Source organism: Marmota flaviventris, chromosome 3, assembly GCF_047511675.1.
Source record: "Marmota flaviventris isolate mMarFla1 chromosome 3, mMarFla1.hap1, whole genome shotgun sequence".
NCBI classification, from domain to species: Eukaryota; Metazoa; Chordata; class Mammalia; order Rodentia; family Sciuridae; genus Marmota; species Marmota flaviventris.
Window position 1 is genome coordinate 120,450,760 of NC_092500.1, and position 24,176 is coordinate 120,474,935.

Below are 24,176 nucleotides of genomic sequence, written 5' to 3' on the forward strand. Positions count from 1 at the left end.
TTTGCTCACCACCTAGTGACTCTCATTTTGTTTGAGTTTGGTTAAAATTTTGTTGGAAAATATGGAAGGCATAACTTGCTTTGGGGGACAGCCTCTCACCAGTCATCATTCAGCTAATCAGAGCTCTGATTAAAGAGTATGGTTTTCTGTTCCATTCTATGAGGGTCTGATAGCCACTTATATCAAGGAGATGTTTTCTAAAAGTCCAGGGAAAACCCTAGGGTAGGACAGGTCCTGGCTCATCCCCTAGTCCTAGACACGGGGATGTGTCATCTTCATGCTGGCCCTGAGCCACAGAAGGGTCCTGAGTTAGCAGCTTCCCTGGACACTCCTGACTTTGTCTTGATGGGGTTACCACATTTAGAAGAATGTTCTTTGCATTCAGGGTTCACTGGACATTTCTTTTCACTTGGGCTTTCTATACTGGGTATATCTACATGGTGCCACAATGCTGTTTTTAGTTGGATTTAGTTTGTCAGAAGCTTGTGGTAAAGGTTGCCCTAAAAATGCCAGCAGAGAAGTGGCGGACTTTTAGCCTCACTATTTTTCTTCCTATGCTCCCTCTGTGGCCCAAAACAGGAATTACTTTCTCTATTTTAAAATGAGGATGTTGTTGGGAGGACCTTTGTCATGTGCTTCCTGAATTGGTTCCCTGAAAGTGCAAGTAATTTCTGTTTCCTCTGACTTCAAACAGAAACACTGACCTGCTCTTCCAAGTCTTCACCCAGTAATTCCCTTTAAGAGCAGAAACACAAGGCTGAGTGATGCCTTCCCCAGCCATCCAGGTAGCCTTGCTCACCTGGGATTCCCAGACACCTATGCAGGAACCCATCCACTTGCATTTACCTGACCTCTTCTTCATTTATCCTTCTGTTAAAGTTTCACTTCCTGAAAGAGACTTCCTCTACCACTCTGCAAAAGGAAAACCTTCATGATACCCTATTCTGTTCTTTAAAGACTCCTACACAGTTTGTAATTATATATTGATTGTGTGATTATTCAATTAATGTTTGGCTTCAATTATGAGCTCTATGAGGGGAAGGGCTATGAGTCTCCTATTCACCAGTGTCCCCTGTCCCTAGCACTCTGGGTGGCCCATAGAATGTAGCTCAGTAAATACTCTTTGTATGAGTGAAAATTATGACATTGATGGTGATCCCAAAGTCTTCTTCCTCTTCTGACCGGCATTGAGTCTATCCATGAGAAAACTTGAACCTACCACCACTCTAAATATCAGATTTCTCTTTCTTAGTTTAGTAATTCTCAGCATTGTTTCCTGTGGATTCCATCACCAAGCCTCCTTGAACATTTGGTTTCCTAAGGCTGGGCTGGAACTATCAAGTCTGAATAGTTAGGGATAGGAAATATTCGTTCCTACCACCAAACGAAAAAGTCATGAGTCAACATGGAGTCCAGGCAATGAATTCAAGCAACATTGGCAGAGATCTTTTATGTGGGGGTCTTCCATTATTTCTCCCTTTCCCCCCTCCCATTTGATCTCAGGGTGACTTGAAATATGAATTCAAAAGAGGGAAGTGTGGGTATAGAGTTTACATGGAAAGGACATGTAAGCCAGCTCTTGCATCTAGTTCTGGAGCAAGTAGCACCTGTGCACATTACCTCTCAACTCCTGTTTGTTTTCGTTTTTCCTCTTTTCTCGACTCTTGCTTTTAAAGTCATTTTCAAACTTCTTGATATGGCCCCAGGAGCCTTGAGCAGAACAATTTATCACCAAGGCAAGGCTTAGTAATAGATTCTCTATTACAAAACAAAAGAGCATGTGATCTGTCCTCAGCCTTGTATGCATCAGTGAACTGTACAGACTGTTAGAGTCTATAGCAGGTTGTGGAGGCACCAACTCTAGCCAACCTGAACATCTGCAGGCTAACCTCAGCACCACTTTAATGAAAGGTTTCAGTTTTCTCTTTTATAGTTGATGGTTTCTCTTGATCTCTTAAGGAAAGATCATATATACACAGATATATAAGCAGATAATTTCAACCTTTCCTAATGTGGAATTTTCATGTTGGACTCCAGAGAGAATGTAGGCATCTCTCTGTCCAGAGCTTCATAGTTACATAAGAGGAAGACAAAGAAAAGCCACTTATGCTAGCTAAATCCATCACTGTCCTCTTCCTAATCCCAGCATTTAATGGTGTCATTTTCCAAAGCCCTGTCTCTCTGAAAAGTCTTCCTAGCATCCAGGTATTTGGGGACTCTTTCTATCCACAGAGAATAGGTCACCTGACATGAACTGCATATTAAACATTGGATTTCTAGATCATATGTTGTTTGATCTTGTGTGGATCTGTATTTGCTAATTTTTCCAGTAATGATTTTCATATTAAGTATTCTATCCTGTTGTCCCCATGAGTACACATATATTTGTCAGATCTTAGATCCTGATTTAGGGCTAGGAAAATAGACTAATCCTACACGTGGTCCAATGATGATCTTGTGTTCAGGGGTATTTTATAGCAGTTGCTGCACCAAGTTACCTAGGGCCCATGTTCTTCCACCAGCATGAGCAGCCAGTCCAAAAGAAGGGCTCAGCAGTTGCTTATCAGCCATGAGCATGGGCTATCTGGGAAGAACACCTTGGTTGAGAAGTGTCACTGTGATTTCCAAATTAGAATATGAGCTGGGGAGCTGTTTCTGAGACGGCTGTGAGCCAGTCCTGAGAAGAAGCTAGTAAACATCCAGTCCCAGAGAGCCAAACTCTTAAGAAGGAATGGAAAGAAGGGATTTTGGCTCCATGCTTTCATGCAACAGCCTGGCTTCTGCCATCCCAGGAGAAGGCAAGCAGAATCTAGGAATGCTTTCTGGACCAGGCTTGGAAACTTCTGGGCTCTCCGGAAAGCAGGGACTTCACACTACTCTCCCTCATCTTCCCAGTAGATGCTAGAAGCACACGTTACTGCTTTATGGACAGAGATACTGAAGGGGCACAGGGAGGTAGCACAGTAGTGAAGCCTACAGGCTCCAGAGCCAGGTCACTTGACACCGAGGCCCATGCCACCACTCATGAGCTGTGACCCGTGGGCAGGATATTTCTTCTCTCTGGACTCATTTTTCTCACCTTTCAACTGTGGTTAATAACAGCACCTACACCATACAGTTGTTGCCAAGAAGAAATGGAGCAATCTAAGTAGAGCATCAAGAACTGCACCTGCCCATGGTGAGTCTTCAGAACACAAAAGCTAACAAGGTTATAGGACTTCACTGTCCCATAGCCATCCTCTACCCAATGCCTGAATCCCCACTATGGCCCTTCCCCAGGAGCTCTCCAGTCAGGGTACGAATACCCCTGAAGATGAGGAACCCACTACCTCAGGCTTCCTTCAGGTAGGTTTGTTTCTTGGACAGCATTTATTTGTGTTGATTTAAATCATTCCTGGATAGTTTCTAGTTGATTCTAGTTCCATTTCTGTGGTTGTGGAGAAATCAGTGAAACCACCCCTTTCTCAATAAAGCAGTTTAAAATCATATGAAAATTTTGTTGGCAACACCCTCTCTGCTGATATCCTCTTCCTTTCCATGAGTCTTAACCTTTTCCTAACAAAACACCTTCAGTTTCTTCTAATGATCATGGAATGACATGGCCTGCAACTCCTTCATCATTGTGGTTTCTGTCTTCCAAAAGCATCCGTGTTTACTGGTGTGACTTAGCTTCATGTGCATTGGGTCCCTGCTGTGTGCCTGAGATCAGAGATGAGGAGACACGACAAGACTCAAGGAGCTCTCAGGCAGGCAGGGCACAGCATTCCAGGCAGGCAGGATAGCATGCACCAAGGTACGGAGGCTGGAAGCCAGAGACCTCCAGATGGTCGAGCGCATTGCTGGAGTGTAAGGTGGAAACTGGGACTGGTAGGAGATCAAATCTGGGAAGGAGGAGGTGAGTTTGACCTGTAGGTGATGAGGAATCACTGGAACACTTTCAAAAGTGACACTTTCCAAATTGTTTCTTTTAGGAAAAGCACTCTAACTCCAGCATGAAGACAGGGCAAACATGAAAATAGGGAGGCTGTTTAACTGAATGACAAGCACCAAGAGGATACGGGGGGAAGGGGAGGGAGTCATGGGCCCAAAGTATATACCAAAAGGCTCACAGTGGTGGGACAGTGAGTGACTGCTTCTTCCCCACTGTGTTTTCTAATTTCTCCTTAGTAAGTATTTTCTATTTCTATATAATTAGCATGCATTATTTATGTAGTAAAAAAATAATTTATGCATGTCTAAAGATAGTACAAAATCAAACTCGCAGAATTTGGTAACTGACTGGAGGGAGGGATCTGAGGAATTTGTTTTCTGGCCTGTTGCTCAGGTAGTTGGTATAGCCACCAACCCAGATGGAGACTTAAGGAACGGAACACTGTGTAGGAACTCGGTGGCATCAATGATAGCTGTAATGAAGCCCACAGCTGCTTTGAATCCCATTTGGCCTGTTTGAAGGCTGCTCAAAGCCTCTGTCCTCCTCTGCAGGCTCAACACTCACCTGTCCACTCTACACTAACCTGTAAAGCAGAACTTCATTGCGGCAAAGCCCACTCATGCTCCATAGTAGCAATAGCGTTTATTTGAATAAGTTTTGTCACTTCTTCAGTAAATATTTACTGAGTGCTCTGCACCCAGCCACCTTAATGATAAAACCATGAGAAGAGCAGGCACAGTCATCATCTTCACGAAACTCAGCCTCATGTGAGAGATAAGATATAAATGTTTTAAATTCACTTTAATAAACATACCATTTCAAACCAAGGCGAGTGCTCCAAAGAAATGGAAATGAGTCCAAGAAGACACAGAACAAATCCTATCTGGTCTGGGAGTTTAAGGAAGGATCCCTGGGGAAGGAGATGGTTGGACTGAGAGCTGAAGGATGTAGAAGAAGGAATAGGCCAAGGTGTCCCAGGCAGAGGGAACAGCATGTGTGGTGGCCTTGTGCAGGGAGTACACATTGACATCACTTCACCAGGAGGTGGCATTCTGAGAAATGTGACCTTAGGCGATTTCTTCTACATGTGAACGTCCTAGAGTGCACTTACATAAACCTAGATGGCACGGGTTGGTCAGTGGATGTAGCCTCTCAGCTACTGCCAGGATCACACAGCATACTATTTACAGTGAACTTTCTTTATAAATAGGAATAGACCCTAAAATAACAATAAAAAGTATAGTTAAGTACATACATAAACCAGACATGTAGCCATTTATCATTATCAGGTATTATGTACTGCACATAATTGTATGTGCTTTAGCTTTACGTGACTCCAATCACCACAGACACATGAGTAATGGCTTGTGCTACAATGTTATGACAGCCACAGTGTCACTAGGCAAGAGGAATTTCTCAGCTCCATTTTAATCCTTTGGGACCACCATTGTATATGAGGCCCATCATTAACTAAAATATCATTCTGTGGCTATAGAGACACAAAATGACTGTAGAGCATATTTGCAGCTAAAACAAAAATCAACGCTGTTTTACTGGAACCCAGAGAGAGGAGCAGGGACTAGGAATGTAGAAAGGTGGGTGGGGAGGTGGGTGGGGCCAGGCCCTATAGGACCTTGTGGGGGCACAAGAGAACCCTGATCTTCATCCTAAGAGCAAAGGAAGACATTAGAGATTTCAGAAGCCTGAGGTGGCCATTGGACCAAAGCCTCTGGCTGCAGCCTGGAGGGGACCTCCTTGCCCACGGCGACTTTGTCTACTACTTTGCCTACCATTTCTTGCCCTTTCAGGCTTAGCACGTGTGTTGATCAATTTCTGTCACAAAAAAATGCATGAGATAAATGATTTAAAAGGGGGAAAGGTTTATTTTTGCTCAGTTTCAGTCCATGGTCAGTTGGCTCCATTGTTGTGGGCTTTTGGTGAGGGACAGCATCATGGTGGGGGCAGGTGTAGTGGAGCAAAGCTATTCACCTCATGGCAGCCAGGAGCAGAGAAGCAGAGAGGCCAAGGACAAGATATACCCTTCCAGGAGACACCCCCAGTGACCCACTTCCTCCAACTAAATTCCATCTCCTAGTGTTTCCACCACCTCCTAATAAAGCCATCAGCTACTGATGAGGTCAGACCCCTCATGATCCAATCACTTCACGAGGGCCCCACCTCTGAATATTGTTGCACTGCGGACCAAGCCTTTGGGGGACATTCGAGATCCAATCCATAATAGCACTGAAGTCCAGATAAAACACTTCCCTCGTGGCCTGGGCTTCAGGATGTGGGGGTTTCCCTCCCACTGCTGTGAGTAGCGTTTAGAAGTCTCTACCCCCAGCAGCCACCTCTCAAAGTTGCTTTGCAGCTCAACTTTCTTCATGGCTTCGCATACTTTAACACTAATGTGTGTACAACTTGCTAATTAATGGAATCATTTGGATCCGAAAACATCTTGTTCTAATGGGAGGCTGCAAAGCACTCTCATTAATTCACAGGTAAAATTATTCCAGCTTTTCTCTTTTTATTTTTTTCCCCTCTCCCCGGCTTGGCTTAATAGCTAGGGAGAATTCTTCTAATTAGCTTTGAGAAAACCACTCCACCAGAGCTCAAAGCACTAGTGACTGCCTCAGGGTCGGAGGGAGGGTGACACAGACTTGGTTTACCCAGTGAAGAGGGCAGTGGGTGGAATCGCCAGACCCTGAGAAGTGGAGTAATACCTCCACAGCTGGCATGAGAGAACACTGGGGAGGTAAGGACACTAAAGTGACTCCTGTTTGGGATTCAGAGGTGTGCATACTCTTGTACGTGTGTCAGAGGAGACTCACAAGGTGACTTTCTGTACAACTGGCCTATGGAAGGAAGGGGAAGCTGCCTTCTCCACCCTTCTCCTTGGGTCTTGAAGATTTGGTGCAGTTGCTGTGGGCACAAAGCTCTTGAGTGACTATGTTTGGGTGTAATCTGGGGTGACCTCCTGGTAACCACCTCCCCACCATTGGCAAATGAAGCTTGCAGCACCCCCTTTAAATGATTAGCACTACAAATGATCAAGCCTGTAAGTAAGGGGGTCCTCCTTCCCCCTAGACCAAAGAACAAACCTACAGACCTTGAGGACACTGATAAGACCCAGATGTTCCATGGGGTTTTTTGTGTGTTTCCCACTCTCCCGGATTCTGGATAGTTTTTAGATTTTTTTTTAAACTATGGTAGTAAGTAATAACAAAGTTTACCATCTTAACTATTTTTAATTGTACAGGTTCAGTGGCACTAAATCTGTTCACACTGTTGTGCAACCACCATTTTCAACCATTTCCAGAACTTTTTTTTTTTATTCTCCCAAACTAAAACTCTATGCCTTTCTAAATAAGAAGTCCTTTCTGTTGGTCATTCGAAAGGAAAGTATAATGTTCTGCTGGCTCCCTCTGAGAACTCAGCCTGTTAGGATATCCTAGTGGAGAGTGGTTTGTCAACTCACTCAGTTCAGAGAAGGTACCTTCCAAGCTGTTTCCCCAGTCCTGTCTCAGAGGTCTCACCATCCCGATGTACCCTGGTGGTGAGTCACTTTCAGCAATGGAAGTCCTACCCTCCTGGATACCTGTCAACCAGGCTGATCTGTGGTTTATAGCAGATGGGTCACCCATAGGCTCTGGTAATCCCATCATGAAGAAACCTTGAGAGATAAATAAGTCCTTCATGGCCAAAGTGAGTCCTCACTGTACTGAACTCTGCTCTGAGAGAGAAAGGTGCTAGGTTGTCTCTAAGATGGGATATAGCAGATTTGATAGTTATGGATGAAAATAATGTGTTCTTCCCCTTGGAGGTACAGCCTCTGCCAGTCCTTTTATTTGGACATGCCTCCAAGACACATTTGGAGTTAGGCCAACCTGGATTTAGATCCTCATTCTGTGGCTCATTGACTATATGACCTTGAGCCTCTGTTTCCTCATCTAAAAAAAAAATAGGGCTCACGATACCCCACTCTCCAAGCTGCTAAGAAGATTGCGTGAGATCTTGCCTGTGTGGCATCCGAGGGAGCACCAGGCTCCGTCAGTGGAGGCCGGCACACTCAGGGTTGTCACAGTGGATGATCCTGCCGTTACAGGTCTGCAGGTGGTCCTGAACTCCATCATCAAGGCCATGGTGCCCTTGCTGCACATTGCCCTGCTCGTGCTGTTTGTCATCATCATCTATGCCATCATCGGCCTGGAGCTCTTCATGGGGAAGATGCATAAGACGTGCTATAACCAGGAAGGCATAGCAGGTAAGAGCAGGGTGCCAGGTGACAGGTTCCTAAGAGGCTGTTGGTTTTCTCTTAGCTGTTTACTGTGTGGTTGGAAGCACTGCTGTCACCTGTCGAGCCAAGCTGCCGGAGGTTCCTTCATTCAAAGGCCCATGTCCCAGCCATGCTAAGAGAGAAGCAGTGCTCCTTATTCTTTTCCTCTTATGTTCAATTTCTGTTTTCACTGAAAGAGATCTGTTAAAACAGCCAAATGCAAGCTTTGTCCAGCACATGTTTGAATGACTATTCAATTTGAGAAACACAGACTTAAGAACTTAGCATTGGTCAATTTTTCACTTTTGAAGCTGATTCTGAATAATTTAAGAATCAGTATTAACCTCTGTGTCTCTGCTGCATCTGCATGTCAGTGTGACTCCTCATCAAAGGCCTTTCTTGGAAGCCAGTAACACCCTCAGCCAACACACTCACCCTTCACAGCCCTGAGGTCTTTTCACCCTTTCCGGGCTGATCCTGGCTTTTCTGCAATTAATGTTTCCTTCTCCTTTTATGGGCAAAAGCCCCTGAGCCCCACACCAGGGTGAATGAGAGGGCAGGCATAGAATCACACTCCCTTACCAGCAGCCAAATTTCTATTCCTCAAGGAGGAAGTTTAGCTCTACCTCTTGGCTATCAATCCTTTCCTTCCAGAGACTCCTCTCTTTGTATTCCTTCCATAAATCAAATATATTTAACAAGCAATGCTGGTTCATTAAGCACTTCCCTGAGTGGCACCAAAGTTTTGGCTCATGGGATATGCTACAAACTTCTATCTTACATTTCTAACATCTCAGCTTGACCTTTTAAACAATATTTAAACAGAAATTGACAAGGCTTTAAACAGACATATAAAGCAGTTTAACACAAAGACCTTGTTGAAAAAAATATTCCCCACCCCAAAGTGGTGAGCAGTACTAAGTTGATATGACTTTTTTCAAGCAATAAGATATGTCATCTTAGTGTTTGGCATCTTGGTGGAGAGAGGAGGGCATCTGTCTGGATTATTAAGGGATACCTCCTTCCTCTGTACCTAAGCTGCTTCTCATTCCCTTTTAGCCCAGGCATTAAATTAAATTTTGCCTCCCTTGCATTGGGGAGTGAGGTTGGATAGCATATATACAACCAACAGTGAAATGGATAAATCATGATTCAGAATCCAAGATAGGTTACTTGGCATGAATGATCTGGTTCGATTGGATGGATATTTGCAATGACCTAGGTCATTATCACATGGTCACAGTGCCCCCCTAAAACAAACAAACAAAAACCCTACTATAAATCTACAGTCACATAATCACTCAATTGCTTGTACTTTTTTAGTGGAGAATCTGTTTAAGAGGAGGCTATTCACTCCTGAGATAATTTCCAAATTACTTGGGTCATCATTGTGTAAAATAAATTATCATGATTTAAAATATGTAACTTTTTAAAATTGGAAAAAAGACAGCTCTTGCCTCTCTTGCCTCTAGCTAAAATTCTGAGACTTTCAGCCTTGCTTAGAGAAATACAAAGCATAATGAATAATATTTCCCCTTTAATTCTAATTTTTCCTTTTATTCAGCTTAATCTATAGCTAGCCCTGAACCAATAAATTTATATTAATGGTGTGGCTTTGTTAGAGCTCCATTCTCAACCTCCTTAAGAGCTGATTGTATTGAAATGATCCATGACCTGTTTGACCCAAACTCCTTGGGCAGTCACAGAGATGTGGAGTCTCAAAGACTCCTCATCAGTTTGGCAGTGACTAGCAGTGGGGCTTTCACCAAATGAAATGGGGAAACGTGAATGGCGAAATTCTGCCAAAGAGCCCAAGATGGTAACGATGCCATGCCATCAAATGTCTGTTCACCAGTAAGCCAAGAAGAACTGCTCCAAAATCTGCCCATCATTTCTGTCATCCTAATGGGAAAATTGCAAAAGCATGTTTTCTACTGGTGGCAAGGATCTTGCAAGGGCCTCTTAGAATCGGCAGCCTGAATTATGGTTGGAAGCCATCAGGCTTTGTTATCAGGCCCCAGCAGCAAAAACAAGAAAATGGTGGGTATTACAGACAAAGAACACACAGGATGGGCACCTCTCCCCTAGGACACAGCCACAGGGTCCACTGAAAAGGCCACCTGAAGTGCTGAAAGCATTAATGGCCTCCTGTGGTCTTAAGATGAAGACAGACCTGGCTTTACCAATTGGACTGGCCAATTTAGGATCATATTGTTCTTGATAGTAAACAGAACCAGATAAAGTACCTGAGAAGTTTCCTGCTTCCTACCATAAGACTCATCAGATTATTCATGTGGGTAGGTTTTATCAAGTTCAGAAGAGAAGTGGGCTTCCATTGTGTGAACATGGGCCAGTGCAGGACAACAAGAGAAGTCCTCGAAGGAGAGGCACCACGTGGGGCTCCACCAGAAGGTGACCTCACTCCTCTGTGTGGAGCCAGACTCCCTGCTGGGAAAGGGGTCAAGGGCACTCAGCTGCAGAAGCCTGTTCTTCCACATTCTCTGCAGTCATCTCACCCACCTCCTCCTTCCAATACTTGCCATCTGATGACACTCCAGGGACCCACTTCATTGCTCCCAACAGGACATGATACCGCTGCTGTTAGGGCCTCAGACAGCAACTAATCCCACTGAGGAGGAAAAAAATGATACAGAAATCTGGACATACTCAACACAGCCATGGAGTAGAAGACCTTAAACTTGCAATCTTTGAAACCAATCCGAATGGGTTTTGGAGAGTTTTGAAAACCTTTAGAACTAGTGGTCTTTCCCACCCCACCTCCACTTTTTATTTTGGACTTTCAATTGAGTTGCCATATTTTCTGTATATTTAGATTTTACAAAAGTTCTATGTGAATCCTTGTTCTAATTTTTAATGGAATTTCCATCAAATCCTTCTTTTTACACTTTGATATTATTTCACAGACTGTGAAATTTATGTAGTTCTAGATTTTAGAATGCTTTGTACTTTGAGCTATGAAATCCATACAAGAGAGATCTGGAGCCATCCAGGTGAACCACTGTTCTGCCTCTTGGCTGCCTGTCCGTGGACAGCCCCCAGTGGAGATGGTCTCAGAAGAGGCAGTTTTCCCCTAATCCCTGTGGCATCTGCAAGGCGCCTTCTTGGTTCCTCAACAGATACAGCCCCATATGCCAATACCTTTTGTTTCTGGTTGTTCCATCTGTCTGATGGTTCTCAGAGCCAGGTCACTCTGAATAGCTCTCCCAAGCACAGTAATTACCCCCGGGACTGGCAACAGAATTGGTTGGCTAAAACCTAGCAATGAAATCACCTTCATTCTATTCACTCCGTAAAGTCAGGACCTCAAAAAAAAGTAATTGTTTTTGTCTTTGGTGAATTCTCCATGGAACCCTTAACTGGAGCTCTCCTAGGATTTCAGTTCTTGTTGGTGTTACCTGCATTTCTAAAATTTCTCCTCGTCCTTGCCTCCATTATTTAAAAAAAAAAAAAAAAAAAAAAAAAAAAAAACACTTAATTTGGAGTTTCTAGAATGACCTTGCCTTTCTTCATTTGTTTTGAAACATAGAGCTGGACTTGCTTTGTCCGCATCCCCCTCCCCCCACTCATGTTCCCACTTTTGCAACACGTTTCCCATTTAAGCTCCTTTCCCCTCACCCTGGAGTACATGTTGCAGGACCTGCTGATTTATGTGTGTTCACATTTTTCGAGTGTTCCCTTTAGTGCTTTTTATAAATTCCTATTTTTACCGGATCATCATTGCTTCTTAATTGTTCTCCAATCTTTTTTATTGTTGTTCAAGACAGATTTAAAATAGCGGAGAGGCACTTGAGCCTGTGGATGATAATATTTCTGAGTCTCATCCCTTTCTCTTTTATTAATGAGATCACTCTCCCTTGATGCCATTTTCTTTGTAACATGTATCTGTAAAAATCCCCAAACATGTTTTCCTTCCTTGAGGACACTCGGAGCTCGCTTTGGCAGCCTCCCCTTTTGCCTTATTTCTGCTGTTTTAGGAAGGGAGGTTACAGGGAAAGCTGTCAGATCAGCCGTCACAATGTGAAGATCAACAGCATCTTCACGCCCCAAAAAAGCAAAACAGAGGAAAAAGAGATGCAGGTTTTCCCTTTATTTTTTTCACCCTCTTTTTTTTTTGGTCCCATCTCTCATATCATTCCAGCACTTTACCACGTGGCTGAACACATCATTCTAGAAAGCTATTTCTAGAATGAGTGAGAACCAAACAGAATTTATGATATGTTTGGTTCTTGGTCTTCCAGTCTCTCAACTCTGAATTTTTTTAGGTGCTCTGCTATTTTTAATGTATTATTTAGGTTTGGGATTTACTTTTTAGTTTCTCTCCTGCCCCAATCTCTATAAAGATTTCACAGTATCAAAATTCATACAAAAAAAATTGTAGCTAAAGGGGAGTTCAGTTCAGCTCCCTTAATATTTGGAGCCCTCCTGGGAGCCAGACCCTGGAATAAGGGAATGGTGTGGATGCCGATCTCAAACAGCTCAGAGATCCTTATTGCAGACCCATCACCTTGGTCATTGAACAAAGGACCCACATGCAAGTTTGGGCACCAGGCCACAAATAAGCCAGGAAGCAGCATTACTCAGAATGGCCCAAACCTGGAATGAATCCAAATGTCCGCCAAATGAATCCAAATGTCCGCCAACCGGTGAATGGATCAACGTACAGTAAAACACACTGCTCAGCAATAAAGAGGAACATACTACACTGAACGAGGCAACGAGAGGGACGAACCCAAAAATATGATGCTGAGCGAAAAAGAGGAGCACAAAAAGCCACATAATGTATGGTTTTATTTATGTGAAATTTCGAGAAGACACAAAGCTTTGGAGACAGAAAGCAGATGAGGTTGTTAGAGGCTGGGGTCAGGCAAGGCCTGACTGTGACAGCGCACTGGGGAGGGGTGATGGAGCTGTTAAAATGGATTGTGGTGTTGGTTGCAAAATCATGAAGATGCACTAAAAATAATTGTGATGTACATTTACATTGATGAATTCCAAGGCATGTAAATTATACTTCAGTAAAGCTCTGTGTGGTTGTGCGTGGCGTAGAAGAGGTGAGGACTGGGAGAAGGAAGAGGAAACCGAGCACCCAGGACAGCCACCAGGGAGACACCAGACATATATTTTCAACCATCACACTCAACTCCATTCTCCTAAGAATTATTCCAGAAGGATTACTATTTCTGACTTCCTCTTGAAAGTGAACAGTTTCAAATTAGAAGCCACAAACAGAAATAGCGAGCCAACCAATCATCTTCCAAGCAGAGCCTGTGTCCCACAGGCAAATGAATCACACTTGCCATTGTTTTGATCCTTACAAAAAAAGAAAAGATCCTGGGTGACCTCTTGTCTCTAAATGAAGAACTACAAGCAAATTTTCTCTCTGTGGTTGTATTTTCACTGCTGTGAATTCTTTGTAAGAACTGAGGTCGCTTCTCTTTGACATTGTCATCACTTTCCACAGGTACAAGAGCCTCGATTTCACAAACTGCTGGGAATTTCCCACTCTCACCTTTCACAGGGGTCAAGGCTACCTTAGTATTTTACTGTAATTTAGACCCATCAAGTCTTAAAGTTACCAGTGATTTGCACACTGAAATTATAAATTGCATCTTAACTCATGAATTTGCTAGTAGCTCTTCCCAGCACTCTTTCTCCACAGATGACATGTCATATTTTGTCCTGGAAAAGTCCTGTCCACACCTAGGAAGTCTTTTTTTTTTTTTTTTTTTTAGAGAGAGAGAGAGAGAATTTCTTTTTAATATTTATTTTTTAGTTCTCGGCAGACACAACATCTTTGTTTGTATGTGGTGCTGAGGATCGAACCCGGGCCGCATGCATACCAGGCGAGCACGCTACCGCTTGAGCCACATCCCCAGCCCCCTAAGAAGTCTTCATCCTGTCACCCACCACCACTCTGTCTTTATTAGGGGTCAGGAAATGATTCACCTCTTCTGAAAGGTGTTAATGCTGGAGAGCAAAGGACAGCACTGCAATGTCCCACCTGACATGCACAAGACACAGTCAGCAGTGGGTGCCTCCCCCCTACCATCAGCCCACGTTTCGTCCGTCCTCAGCAGGCTTCCCGCTGAAGTAACTTGAATCCTGGTGATGCACCATGTCATATGAAATGGACTAGTGTAATCACAAAGCATTACTGGCTGGGATCCGTTAACTCACCATGTGAAGGAACCTTCTAGCCTTGACTTGGAAGGAAGGAAGGGAGAGGGGGAAGGAGAGAGACGTTCTGTCATTTTTCAGAACAATTTCCACTTCAAATGGTTGCATCATCATTACCTTTTTGTCTGCCACTTGACTATGATGCCAAGTCATTACAACAGAATGGGCAATAGTCCTACTATCCTTGAAATCAATTGCCAAGGTTAAAATACCATTTTTCCAACACTTAGTTGAAAGTACTGACCTTCTAAGTTGGTGGCAGACTCAAATGAATACCTAGATCTTTATGTTTGATTCATATATGAGGCAGGGGGCTCATTCAGACTGGTTCTGCATGATCCAGTGGTTATCCCCTCAACCTTGTCCTTTCACTTTTCTCTCTAATGCCTTTGCTTCTTTCTCTGCCCACTTCTTTCCCTCCCTTCACTCTTTTCCCCTGACCTTGGAGATGTTCCAGCAGAAGAGGATCCTTCCCCCTGTGCTTTGGAGACAGGCCATGGGCGGCAGTGTCAGAATGGCACTGTGTGCAAGCCCGGGTGGGATGGTCCCAAGCATGGCATCACCAACTTCGACAATTTCGCCTTCGCCATGTTGACAGTGTTCCAGTGCATCACCATGGAGGGCTGGACAGACGTGCTGTATTGGGTATGTACCTGGAAGTGGGCACTCAGGGCAGGGAGTACAGAGGTGTGGGCCTGATCTCCACATCTCCCTTTCTCTCCTCCCTGTGATACTAGGGTCATGCACTCATCTTGAGGGAATGGTTGATGAGTATCCTTGAGTTCTTCCAGGTCTTACCTGAGAAATGAAGCATGAAATGCCAATCTAAATAGTCTCCTCTCCCTGCCCATCAGCCTTAGAGAAACACCATCTTTAGTTTATCTAGTTGTATTGTAGAACACTGATGTGTAGTGGATGCTCTGTGAATGAGCTGGCCATGCCTGGCACAGAGATTCTGTCTAATTCCTCTTCCCATTGTGGAGTCCCTTCTTCTATTATTCTTTTTCCCCCCTCCTTCTCTAAAAGAGAGCAACAGGGCACAATGACGAATTCTTAGGGAGAAAATGACTGCCCTTTTTTCTCTTTAGGAGAAAAATCGGCCCTGATCTTCCAAAAAAGAAATCCTATAAAGAAGCCATTTCTACTGAATTGGGTAGCATTATGGCATTATTTCTCATTAGTAGCATTATTTCTCATTAGTCTTACCTTAACATGTTAGGATAGTTCATTAGAAAAATAAACTGTCACTGTTTTCACAGTTAACAGAGCACTCTACTGGTTGTGTGCTGCATATTTAGAAATCCCACTTCTTGAGTGCCAACCAATCCATAATATATTTTCTTTTACTTTAAATATGCTCCTCTTATTATCCAGCAGCTGTCACTACTTTGCCAACGTTCAAGCCCTTGAAGTGCCAGATTTGTATATAGTCTATCCAATCAGCAAATACATACACTGTATTTGAGCTGTCTCCATTCTGGCAGAGTCAAGTCCATTATTTGTAAAACCTCCAGAAAATATATTCTTTGTAGTGTCTCCTACTTCAGCATGAGAAATGATTTGCCAGGATCCAGTGTTGTTCTCCAGAATTTTGGGCGAATAAAGCGGTTGCCAGTCTTGAAAATATCATCTCTCCCAGAGTTTCGCAAATAGTCAAATCTATTTGGCCATCGTGAAAACAATCTAAGAGGCTGCGTAGGGAACAGTGTCTACAAACTAAAGCAGGGAAGAGTGAGAGGGAAGCAAATGCCTTCCCCATCAGCAGAGCTGCCAGATAGAAAGGAAATAATGCCAAGAGAGGTGTTGACTTCTTACAGAATCAGAAGGAAGAGTTGTATAACAGTACAGAGATGTGATGCACAGTATCATATCTTCTAAAGTTTTTTTTTTTATAAGCACCGTGTCCTATTGATTCAAAACCTCTCTTCCTGAGTTTTTACATTATAGTCAACATGCCAAAGCCCAGTGTTGCTATGAAATTTGTACCTCTCTGTCAATGACTACTGGAAACTTGCCTGAGTCCCTTGTTCCCAGCAAACATTTATTGAATGTCCTTACATGCCAGCGATGCTCCTAGGTAGTGAAGATTCAGTCATAAATATGATCCAGTTGTCTAAAAAACAGACTAAATTCTAAACTGAATAATGGTGCACAGAAGGAGAATGTACCATGGCAAAGTGGTTGCTTTGTGATACTTTGAACAGAAGACAGTGGTGGTATTGCCTCTGCTTCAAACTAAAATTAAACCCGGAAAATATTTTTCAGGCTGATGTTCAATGAGAACTTGGGTTTGTACGATTTGGAAGATAAAGAATTTGAACTTATTACACTTAGGCAAATTTATTATACTTAGCAAAGCAGATCAAATTCCCAAGTGGCTCTAACCGGTCCTTCTACCCTGGGTGAGTCCCTCGGGCAACCCAGGGATGAAAGATCCTCCTGCACATAGGGAATTTCCACATATGGGCCGTGGACTATATGACTGCGTGGGCTTTGGCGCCTCCTCCCATGAGCTTCAAACCCATGCCTTCAGTTGCTATGGAAAAGCCTCTCATGGCACCAAATTGAGGACAGGGTGGCAGGGGGTGGGTGGGTGCTGGGTGGGGAGAATAGGTATAATTTACTTGGCTGATGGCCCTGACGTATTTTCGTGATCTTCCCTCTCCCCCATCACAAGTCATTGATACCCCACCAACCAGATGTGACCCAAAGAAATACTGTCACAGTGACAGCCAGAGAGGGGAATAGGAAGAGGCACACAACCGCAACTACCAATTTTCGGCAGCTGTGTTGTGCTTTCTCCCCTGGGGTGTGTGTGATAGAGCTCAGGCTGGGAATGGAAAAAGTGTTCGAGGTGAAAGAATGATCCCCGGGCTCATGGGACATGCCTCGCTCTGATTTTCCCAGCACCTTTACAAAGTTGCCATATTATGTGTGTGTATCTGTACACAAACACACACACCCCTGAAGCTGAAGCAGAGTCCCTACTTGATTATTCATGATGGAGGCACCTCCCAGCCCAATGCTCCTGCTGTCAGACAACTTCTCTAATTGCTTTGACCTTTCTGTGGCTATTTCTTCTCCCCACAACCTTTCTTTCTCTTCTGCATTCCTTCTCCTTGCCTCTATGCCATATCTTTAACTTGCAATCTCTCAATCTCAGTATATTTTAACATCAAATATAGAGCTTTCTTAATATACAAATACCAGAACTACCTCCAAGCCATTGAATTAGAAGTTCCTAAGTTAGGACCCCAGTATCTGCATTCTGGGAAAAAAAAAAAAACTCTCCAGGCCATTCGGATGCCTGAGCTGGAGTTGAAACTCCTAGAAATCTCCCTTATTAAATGTACATGTGGCTGCTTTGAAGCCACTGGATTTGAACCAGTCTAGGGACATATAGTTTTCATGGAGAATGGGGAAATAGTCTTCCCTTGTAAAGAATGTACAAGTCTAGAGAACATGGAAAGGAGTACTCAAGATTTCAAGTACAGCAGTAAATGGGAACCCTGGTAGTGGGTTCATTCTAAACTAACCAACAGCCGGATAGATATTTCTGGGGAAAAGAAAAAGTCATTAAAGCATTAAAGAAGTAATTAAGCCAGGTGCAGTGGTGCACATCTGTAATCCCACCTACTGGGAATGCAGAGGCAAGAGGATCACAAGTTCAAGACCAGCCTGGGCAACTTAGTAAGATTTTGTCTGAAAATAGAAAGTCAAAAGGGCTGGGAACACAAGTTAGTGGTTGAGTGCTTTTCTACTGTGCGTGAGGCCCTGGGTTCAACCTCCATTCTGCCCTCTTAAGGAGGAAGAAGAAGGAAGAGAAGCAGCAGCAGCAGCAATTGATTGAGTCACCATATGTAGCCTCTTATAGAGGGGACCTTGAACATCTCCAGTAACACATGACAGACACCTGCCTCCTATTGTGGATGATACTGAGTCTGTAGCTCTTTTCCACTGACACTAATTATTGTATTGTATTCTCATGATTTTGAAGAGTTGGTGGACCAAAAATAGCATCAAAGTTGGTCACATAATACTTAAACATCTCCTCATCTATGAAAGCCGTTGGCCATTGGGTTGAGACCTGACAAGCTGAACAATTGGCTTACGTCATTTCTTTTACCTAGTGTCCTATTCTCTCTCTACAGATGACAGGGAAAGGACAGGGCATAGGATTTAGAAACTAGACCAAAACTTAGATTTGGGTGGAGTTTTCTTGGGAAACGACCTCTTAAGCCAAGACCCCTCCATTTACTCTCAGAATGTCCAAGTCTCTCAAAAACTAGGACCTGGGTAGGAGGAGGAGGGGATGTGCTCAGATTAAAAACACCACCTTTCTTCTGAAGGAGAAATGAAGCTCCAAGAGAGAAAATATAATAATAGAATAAGATTACCATTGGTTTCCATTTCTACTTTCAGGTTTGTTTTTTTTTAAACTAAACATCCCTATCTATCTGCATATAATTCAAGACTGTTTGTCTTATATGGTTTAGGCATGTGCTTTCCAAAAGATATCAGAGGCTACTGAGTCAAACTGATCTGCCAGACTCTCTGTAGGATTCTCAAATATGGTCTGATAATTAGCATCAGTCTGAAACTCTGAGCATTATCTCTCTCAAATTGTAGCCAGATCATAACCAAGTAGCATAACATCAATCAATCAAATATCTTTGTGCCCAACACTTGATACAGCCCCATGCTCCTGGAAATAGAAAACAATGGTCACCAACCTGGAGTTTGCAACTCCCAGTGAAGGTGGCATGTGAAACTCAGGGAAAAGGGAGGCAGCTGTGAGAGCAGGCGTCACATGAGGTGCATGTCTCCACTCTGCAGGAATCTAGATGCCTGAATATTCATCAAGAGAATTCCGTAGGCTTCCGCTCACCCACCTTCTGATCTAGGGACACCAAGAATATTGTGCAGCCCTGTAGACACCTTTGGTCTGTGCCTTCCTAGACTCACACCCCTTTCTGCTCTGTGGGTCACCCTCTTCCTGACACCACCCATTGTTTCCTCAGTGACTTCTCCATAATCAGTTCTTCCACTAATCTTTTAAAAACGAAAAGTTGAGCTTTAAAATAAGTTTAGAAAGAATTCTTATTGAGAAGCTGTAGAAAGGAAAGATTTTTTTAGAATCACAAAATAATGTCTTTGATAGCCCCAGATTGGGGTTCATTTTGATTTGGCCATCCAGAAACCTTGAGAAACAAACTCTAATGATTTAATTTTTTATAAATCGAGTTTTCTTCTCCCACGTAAATGAGGCTTCTACGTGTGCTCAGAGACAGGAATTTTCAGTGAACAACAATAAAAAGGAACAGGGGTAGAAGCGAACCTGATGAAACCTGTTTTCCCAGTCAGTTGTCAATTCCACACTTCATTTTGCCGTCCCCTTTACATGTCTAGACATGCAGAGAACATACTCCTTCGAAGGTCACACACACACACACACACACACACACACACAGAGCCACTAATTCCCTTAATTATGACAAAAGTCTTTTTCATCTAAGCAGGTTGAATTTGGGTGTTTGATCCTATTTATTCCACTCCACCTTGCTTTAAAAAGTCCACCATCTTTCACTGTAGAATATAGAACACGAGTCTAAAGATGTCACAAAAGCTTAAGGGGCAGAGCGAATTCTGCTGATGAGCCAATAGCCATTCTACGGGAATTACTGAGAGAAAATCCTCAGCTCTTGGGCTCCTCATGGGAGTGGAAGAAGAGACTCTGTAGTCTTCAACTTTTAATCTCAGAGTATCACCCATTTAGTACCTGTGCTGATTTAAACAGAGAATCCACTAGCTCAACAATAAATTAATGATTCATAAACACATAAAGAAAGAGAATTAGCACCTCTTTTATTTTTTAATTCATTCATTCATTTATTGAGTGTATTTCACTCATTTCATTGGTTTTAGATGAATAAGCTTCAATATTCAATAATTCAATTTAGCAACATTATTGAGCATTTACTATATTCCCAGGGCTGAGTGAGCATAAGGCAAAGTGTGGTATGCAGAAGAATACGGCCTGCCTTCCAGGAGTTTGGGATCTAACTGAAGCGGTACAGAACACGTGAAGGAGTGGGGCTTAGTGATAAGAAGTGCAGAGAGCTGTGCAGGGGCACAGAATGCTCTGGGGGTAGTGGGATTCTACTGATCCCGAGGCTGTATGAGGAATGAGAGCAGGTGCCTATGGCTAGGGGAAGGAAGCCTTCACAGTTTGGGGCACTAAAGTAACCTGTGCTTTAGATTCTCATCAAACCCAAGAAACGGCTGGGCCACCCCAAAGTGTTCTCAACCATGACGTCTGCAGGCTGCTGAGGTGCAGCTGGAGGTATCAGCCTGGGCCCCTCAGCCTGCTGTAAGCATCTCTGGCTGTGAGCCAGCTATGCCTTGGACAGGTGCTCAGACCAAGGCCACCATGCTCCCTGGCTCCTGACCTCCCTCACAGCATCACTGCATGAGCCCATCTGATTTCAGGGATTTTTTTTTTTTAAATACACAGAGGAATTTGATTTGTTGGCTTGCCTTGGTGTTAGAAGTCTGTTGTTTTCTTAAGAAGCCCACATAAGTGAGGCTTCTACTTGTGCTCAGAGACAGGAATTTTCTGAACAACAATAAAAAGGTACAGGGGTAGAAGGGAGTGAGATGAAACCTGTTTTCCCACTTACTGCTCACTCAGTGACCCACCGGGTAGACACTCACATTCCAGTGACACGGATCATGAAGAGTCACCGACATAGGGAGCATTGCCCTGGGCTGACTGGCCTTCACTGTCAGCAAATCGTGTCCTCTAATGACACTCCGTGGAAAGCACTGTGACTTTTATGGGCTTGTACCTCCTGCCTTTTGACAGAAAATGGCCTCTCTTGGCACTTGCTGCAACTATTTAGTCTTTTTGGATCTATGATGCCTGTACCAAGAACATTATAGGAGAAGGAACAAATGACATGGAGACCCACGGAGATCAGCTAGAATCAGGAAAGGTCCCAAGGGAACAAGCCAGAGAGGTGCTATTCCTCGTGTTTTTATTTTTTGGGGGAAAATAAATGATAGATTAAAAGATTTAAGGTTGTGGACTCCTACGAGGAATTAGGTACTGGTTTCAGAAGGGTTTTTGGTGTTTTTCATTCAGCATTCCCTTTATTCTTTCCATAGACTGAGAATAGCAGGGCCATGTGTTTTAGCAAAAGCAGGGGTCATCCTGTTAGTTCTTGGACCTGGGGCCCCGAACTGCAGATGGTGGACATCAAGATGCCTCCCTGTGGTGCCTCCTTGGGGAAATCACACGGCTCCTTTGTTAGAGACCTAAGAAACATCCAGCTTAATGGTTTGAGAAGACCTATCTGTTTTCACTTCTAAATAAGGGTGTCAGCAATCTGGGTCGTTTTTTAAAATATGACTTTCTTTATTCTCCCCCTTCTTAATAGTGCATTCCAGCTGATTTAAGACATGAGTCTCATCACTCCAGGCATCGTCCTACTTCAAAGCCACCCAGCACTGTGTGCTCTCTACCCAGCCTGCCCCCCAAAAGTAGGTGGCCCAGAATAAGGAGGAGAAAGAAAAAAGGGGGCACTCTCCCCTCACACTGGAGCACCAGAGAAACGCCTTCTGGGCAGCCAAGTGTTGCTCATCCAGGGAGCGGTGGGGTTCTTAGGACCACCTTGGAAGCTCCTCCATCTCTCTACTGTCCCCCTCTCAGCCCTCACCTGCTAGTCCCCACCTTGAACCTCTAAAGTAACTAGCCCACAGCCAAAGAAGGCATGTAGGACTACAGGGAAGGTGGAGAGCATGGGTTTCCTCCTTACAGCCCTGGCCATCTGTGGGATGACAAACTTCAGGTCCAGAGTTCCATCTACTGGAGGTCCATAATGACACTGCAGCCTTGTGTGTGACACATAGGAAAGGATGCCCATAGTAATCAAGGGCCCAAGACAATCTCCAAGCCTTGTGGGTTTGTGTGGCCTGGGGGCTGTTTTTGGTGAAGTAAAATGTTCACCAAGTTTAGGGGGGTATGAGGCACCAGTGAGGAGAGATTTCATTCTGGGGAGGCTGGGGGATTGCCAACCAGTCCTCCCTCCCACTCACCATCTGCCCAGGCTCTGGAGGCAGCTCTGGGAGGGTGAACTGTGATGAGCACACCATCTCCTCCTGGGACTGGCTGCTCCCGCCTGTCCTGTGCCAGCAGGTGGGGGATAGGGGGCGTGTGATCCAGGGATAGGGAAAGGGAACCTGTTCAAAACAGACCTCTGCCACCATGGACTCCGTGGCTCACACGAAGAGAAAGCTTTCCTTTGGAGTTCGGATGAAATAAGCCCATTGATCATTAGAGCAAGTCAGTAACATGGGGCGCAGGCATGGGCCTCAGGGGCTCAGTGCCTCTTGAGACTATGTGCAGAATGCTGCATGGATGGGCACATTTTTTGGTGACAGTTCATAGTTTTCATCAGTGTTTCCTGACCTCCTACTTTCCCCCAAATTAAAGAAGCACTAATTTAGAGGAAAGGTAAGAACTGCTTTGACCTTTATTAGCAGGATATAACAACCTGAGAAAGGAAAAGCCACAAGGACACTCCTGACTTGAGAAGTCCTTCTTTGGCCGATGCCTGGGATCCCATCTCGGGCCATCTTCAAATCTGTAGCAGAACCCACACCTTACACGTTGTAGTCACTCAGTGACTTGGTGAACAAACATGGATTTGAATGTGACTGCTCCTGAGAGTAGGCAAAGGGTCTGCTCACGTTGCCATAGTAGAGAGACGTGCATACTCCAGTATTGCAAGACCACCGTGGCGGTGTCTCGTAGCTCCCACACCTTTCTCTCCCTAGTCTCACTTCACCCATCCTGCATCAGCTTGTGTTGTGTGATGTTGTTTTTCTTCTGCTCAGGTCTGGTTTCCTTTGCATTCTTGGTTCAGACATGCCTTCTGGCCAAAGGAAGGCTCCCAGGCTCCCTGTGATGGGACAGAGTCCCCCTACACACACACACACACACCCAGCCCCACCAAAGACCTTCTGCCCTGCTTCTCCCAACAGCTGCTGTTTTGCTGGATATTTTAGTAGTGCAGCCACTGAGAAAATCCTCCATCCCACAGCCAGGAAGGCTTTACAGCTGCACGCTCTATTTTTAACAGTGGCCAAGTTCCTAGGAAACCCCCATTCCTGTCAGAGGATCACATGGACTCCGGGCTTCCTTCCTGCTCCTTCACTCCACTTGCCTTTAGTGACTCCACAGTACGAAGTTCACACAGCCCTGCCTGGTCTGGCTCTCACCAGCTCAGCCTCATCCAGCCAGTCTTCCCTACTTCCTCCTACAATTGGCATTTACCACCCCTGTCTTTGTAATTACTTTTTACTTAAGTTTCCCTGCTAAGAAGGCTTCCCATTTACAGCACACCACCTAGCACATCTTAAATTCATGTATTCACTCAACAAACATTTACTGAGTACCTACCATATGCAAGGCACTGTTCCAGCACATGGGATTCACCAGTGCACAAAGCTTGTGTAGTTTACAATCTAGCATGGAAGACAATAAATAATAACTGTCATAAATAAATAAATTGCACAGTTGTAAAGTGATAAGTCCTATGGAAACAACAGAGCAGGGTAGGTGGAAATGGGAATGCTCAATAAATTGGTTAAATTGAATTTAATTGTGACATGGTTATATGGACATAAGTTGGGAACTCTTCTCTTCCTCATTAATTCAGTTCAAACCAATGATCCACAGATACAATTTTTGCATTATATGCTGTGACT

General features: G+C 44.0%; 1 protein-coding gene across 19 annotated transcripts in view; it reads left to right on the forward strand.

Annotated features, from left to right (window-relative positions):
• The window catches only part of Cacna1c (calcium voltage-gated channel subunit alpha1 C), a 617,874-nt gene that overhangs the window by 416,941 nt on the left and 176,757 nt on the right, over positions 1-24,176 (forward strand). For 18 of the 19 annotated variants that reach the window (XM_027951043.2, XM_027951042.2, XM_027951019.2 and 15 more), the window contains exons 6-7: positions 8,037-8,195; positions 14,854-15,050. In XM_027951043.2, the coding sequence (XP_027806844.1) occupies positions 8,037-8,195; positions 14,854-15,050 (356 nt within the window). The remainder of the gene's footprint in view (positions 1-8,036; positions 8,196-14,853; positions 15,051-24,176) is intronic. The other variant, XM_027951041.2, reaches the window with a different exon arrangement.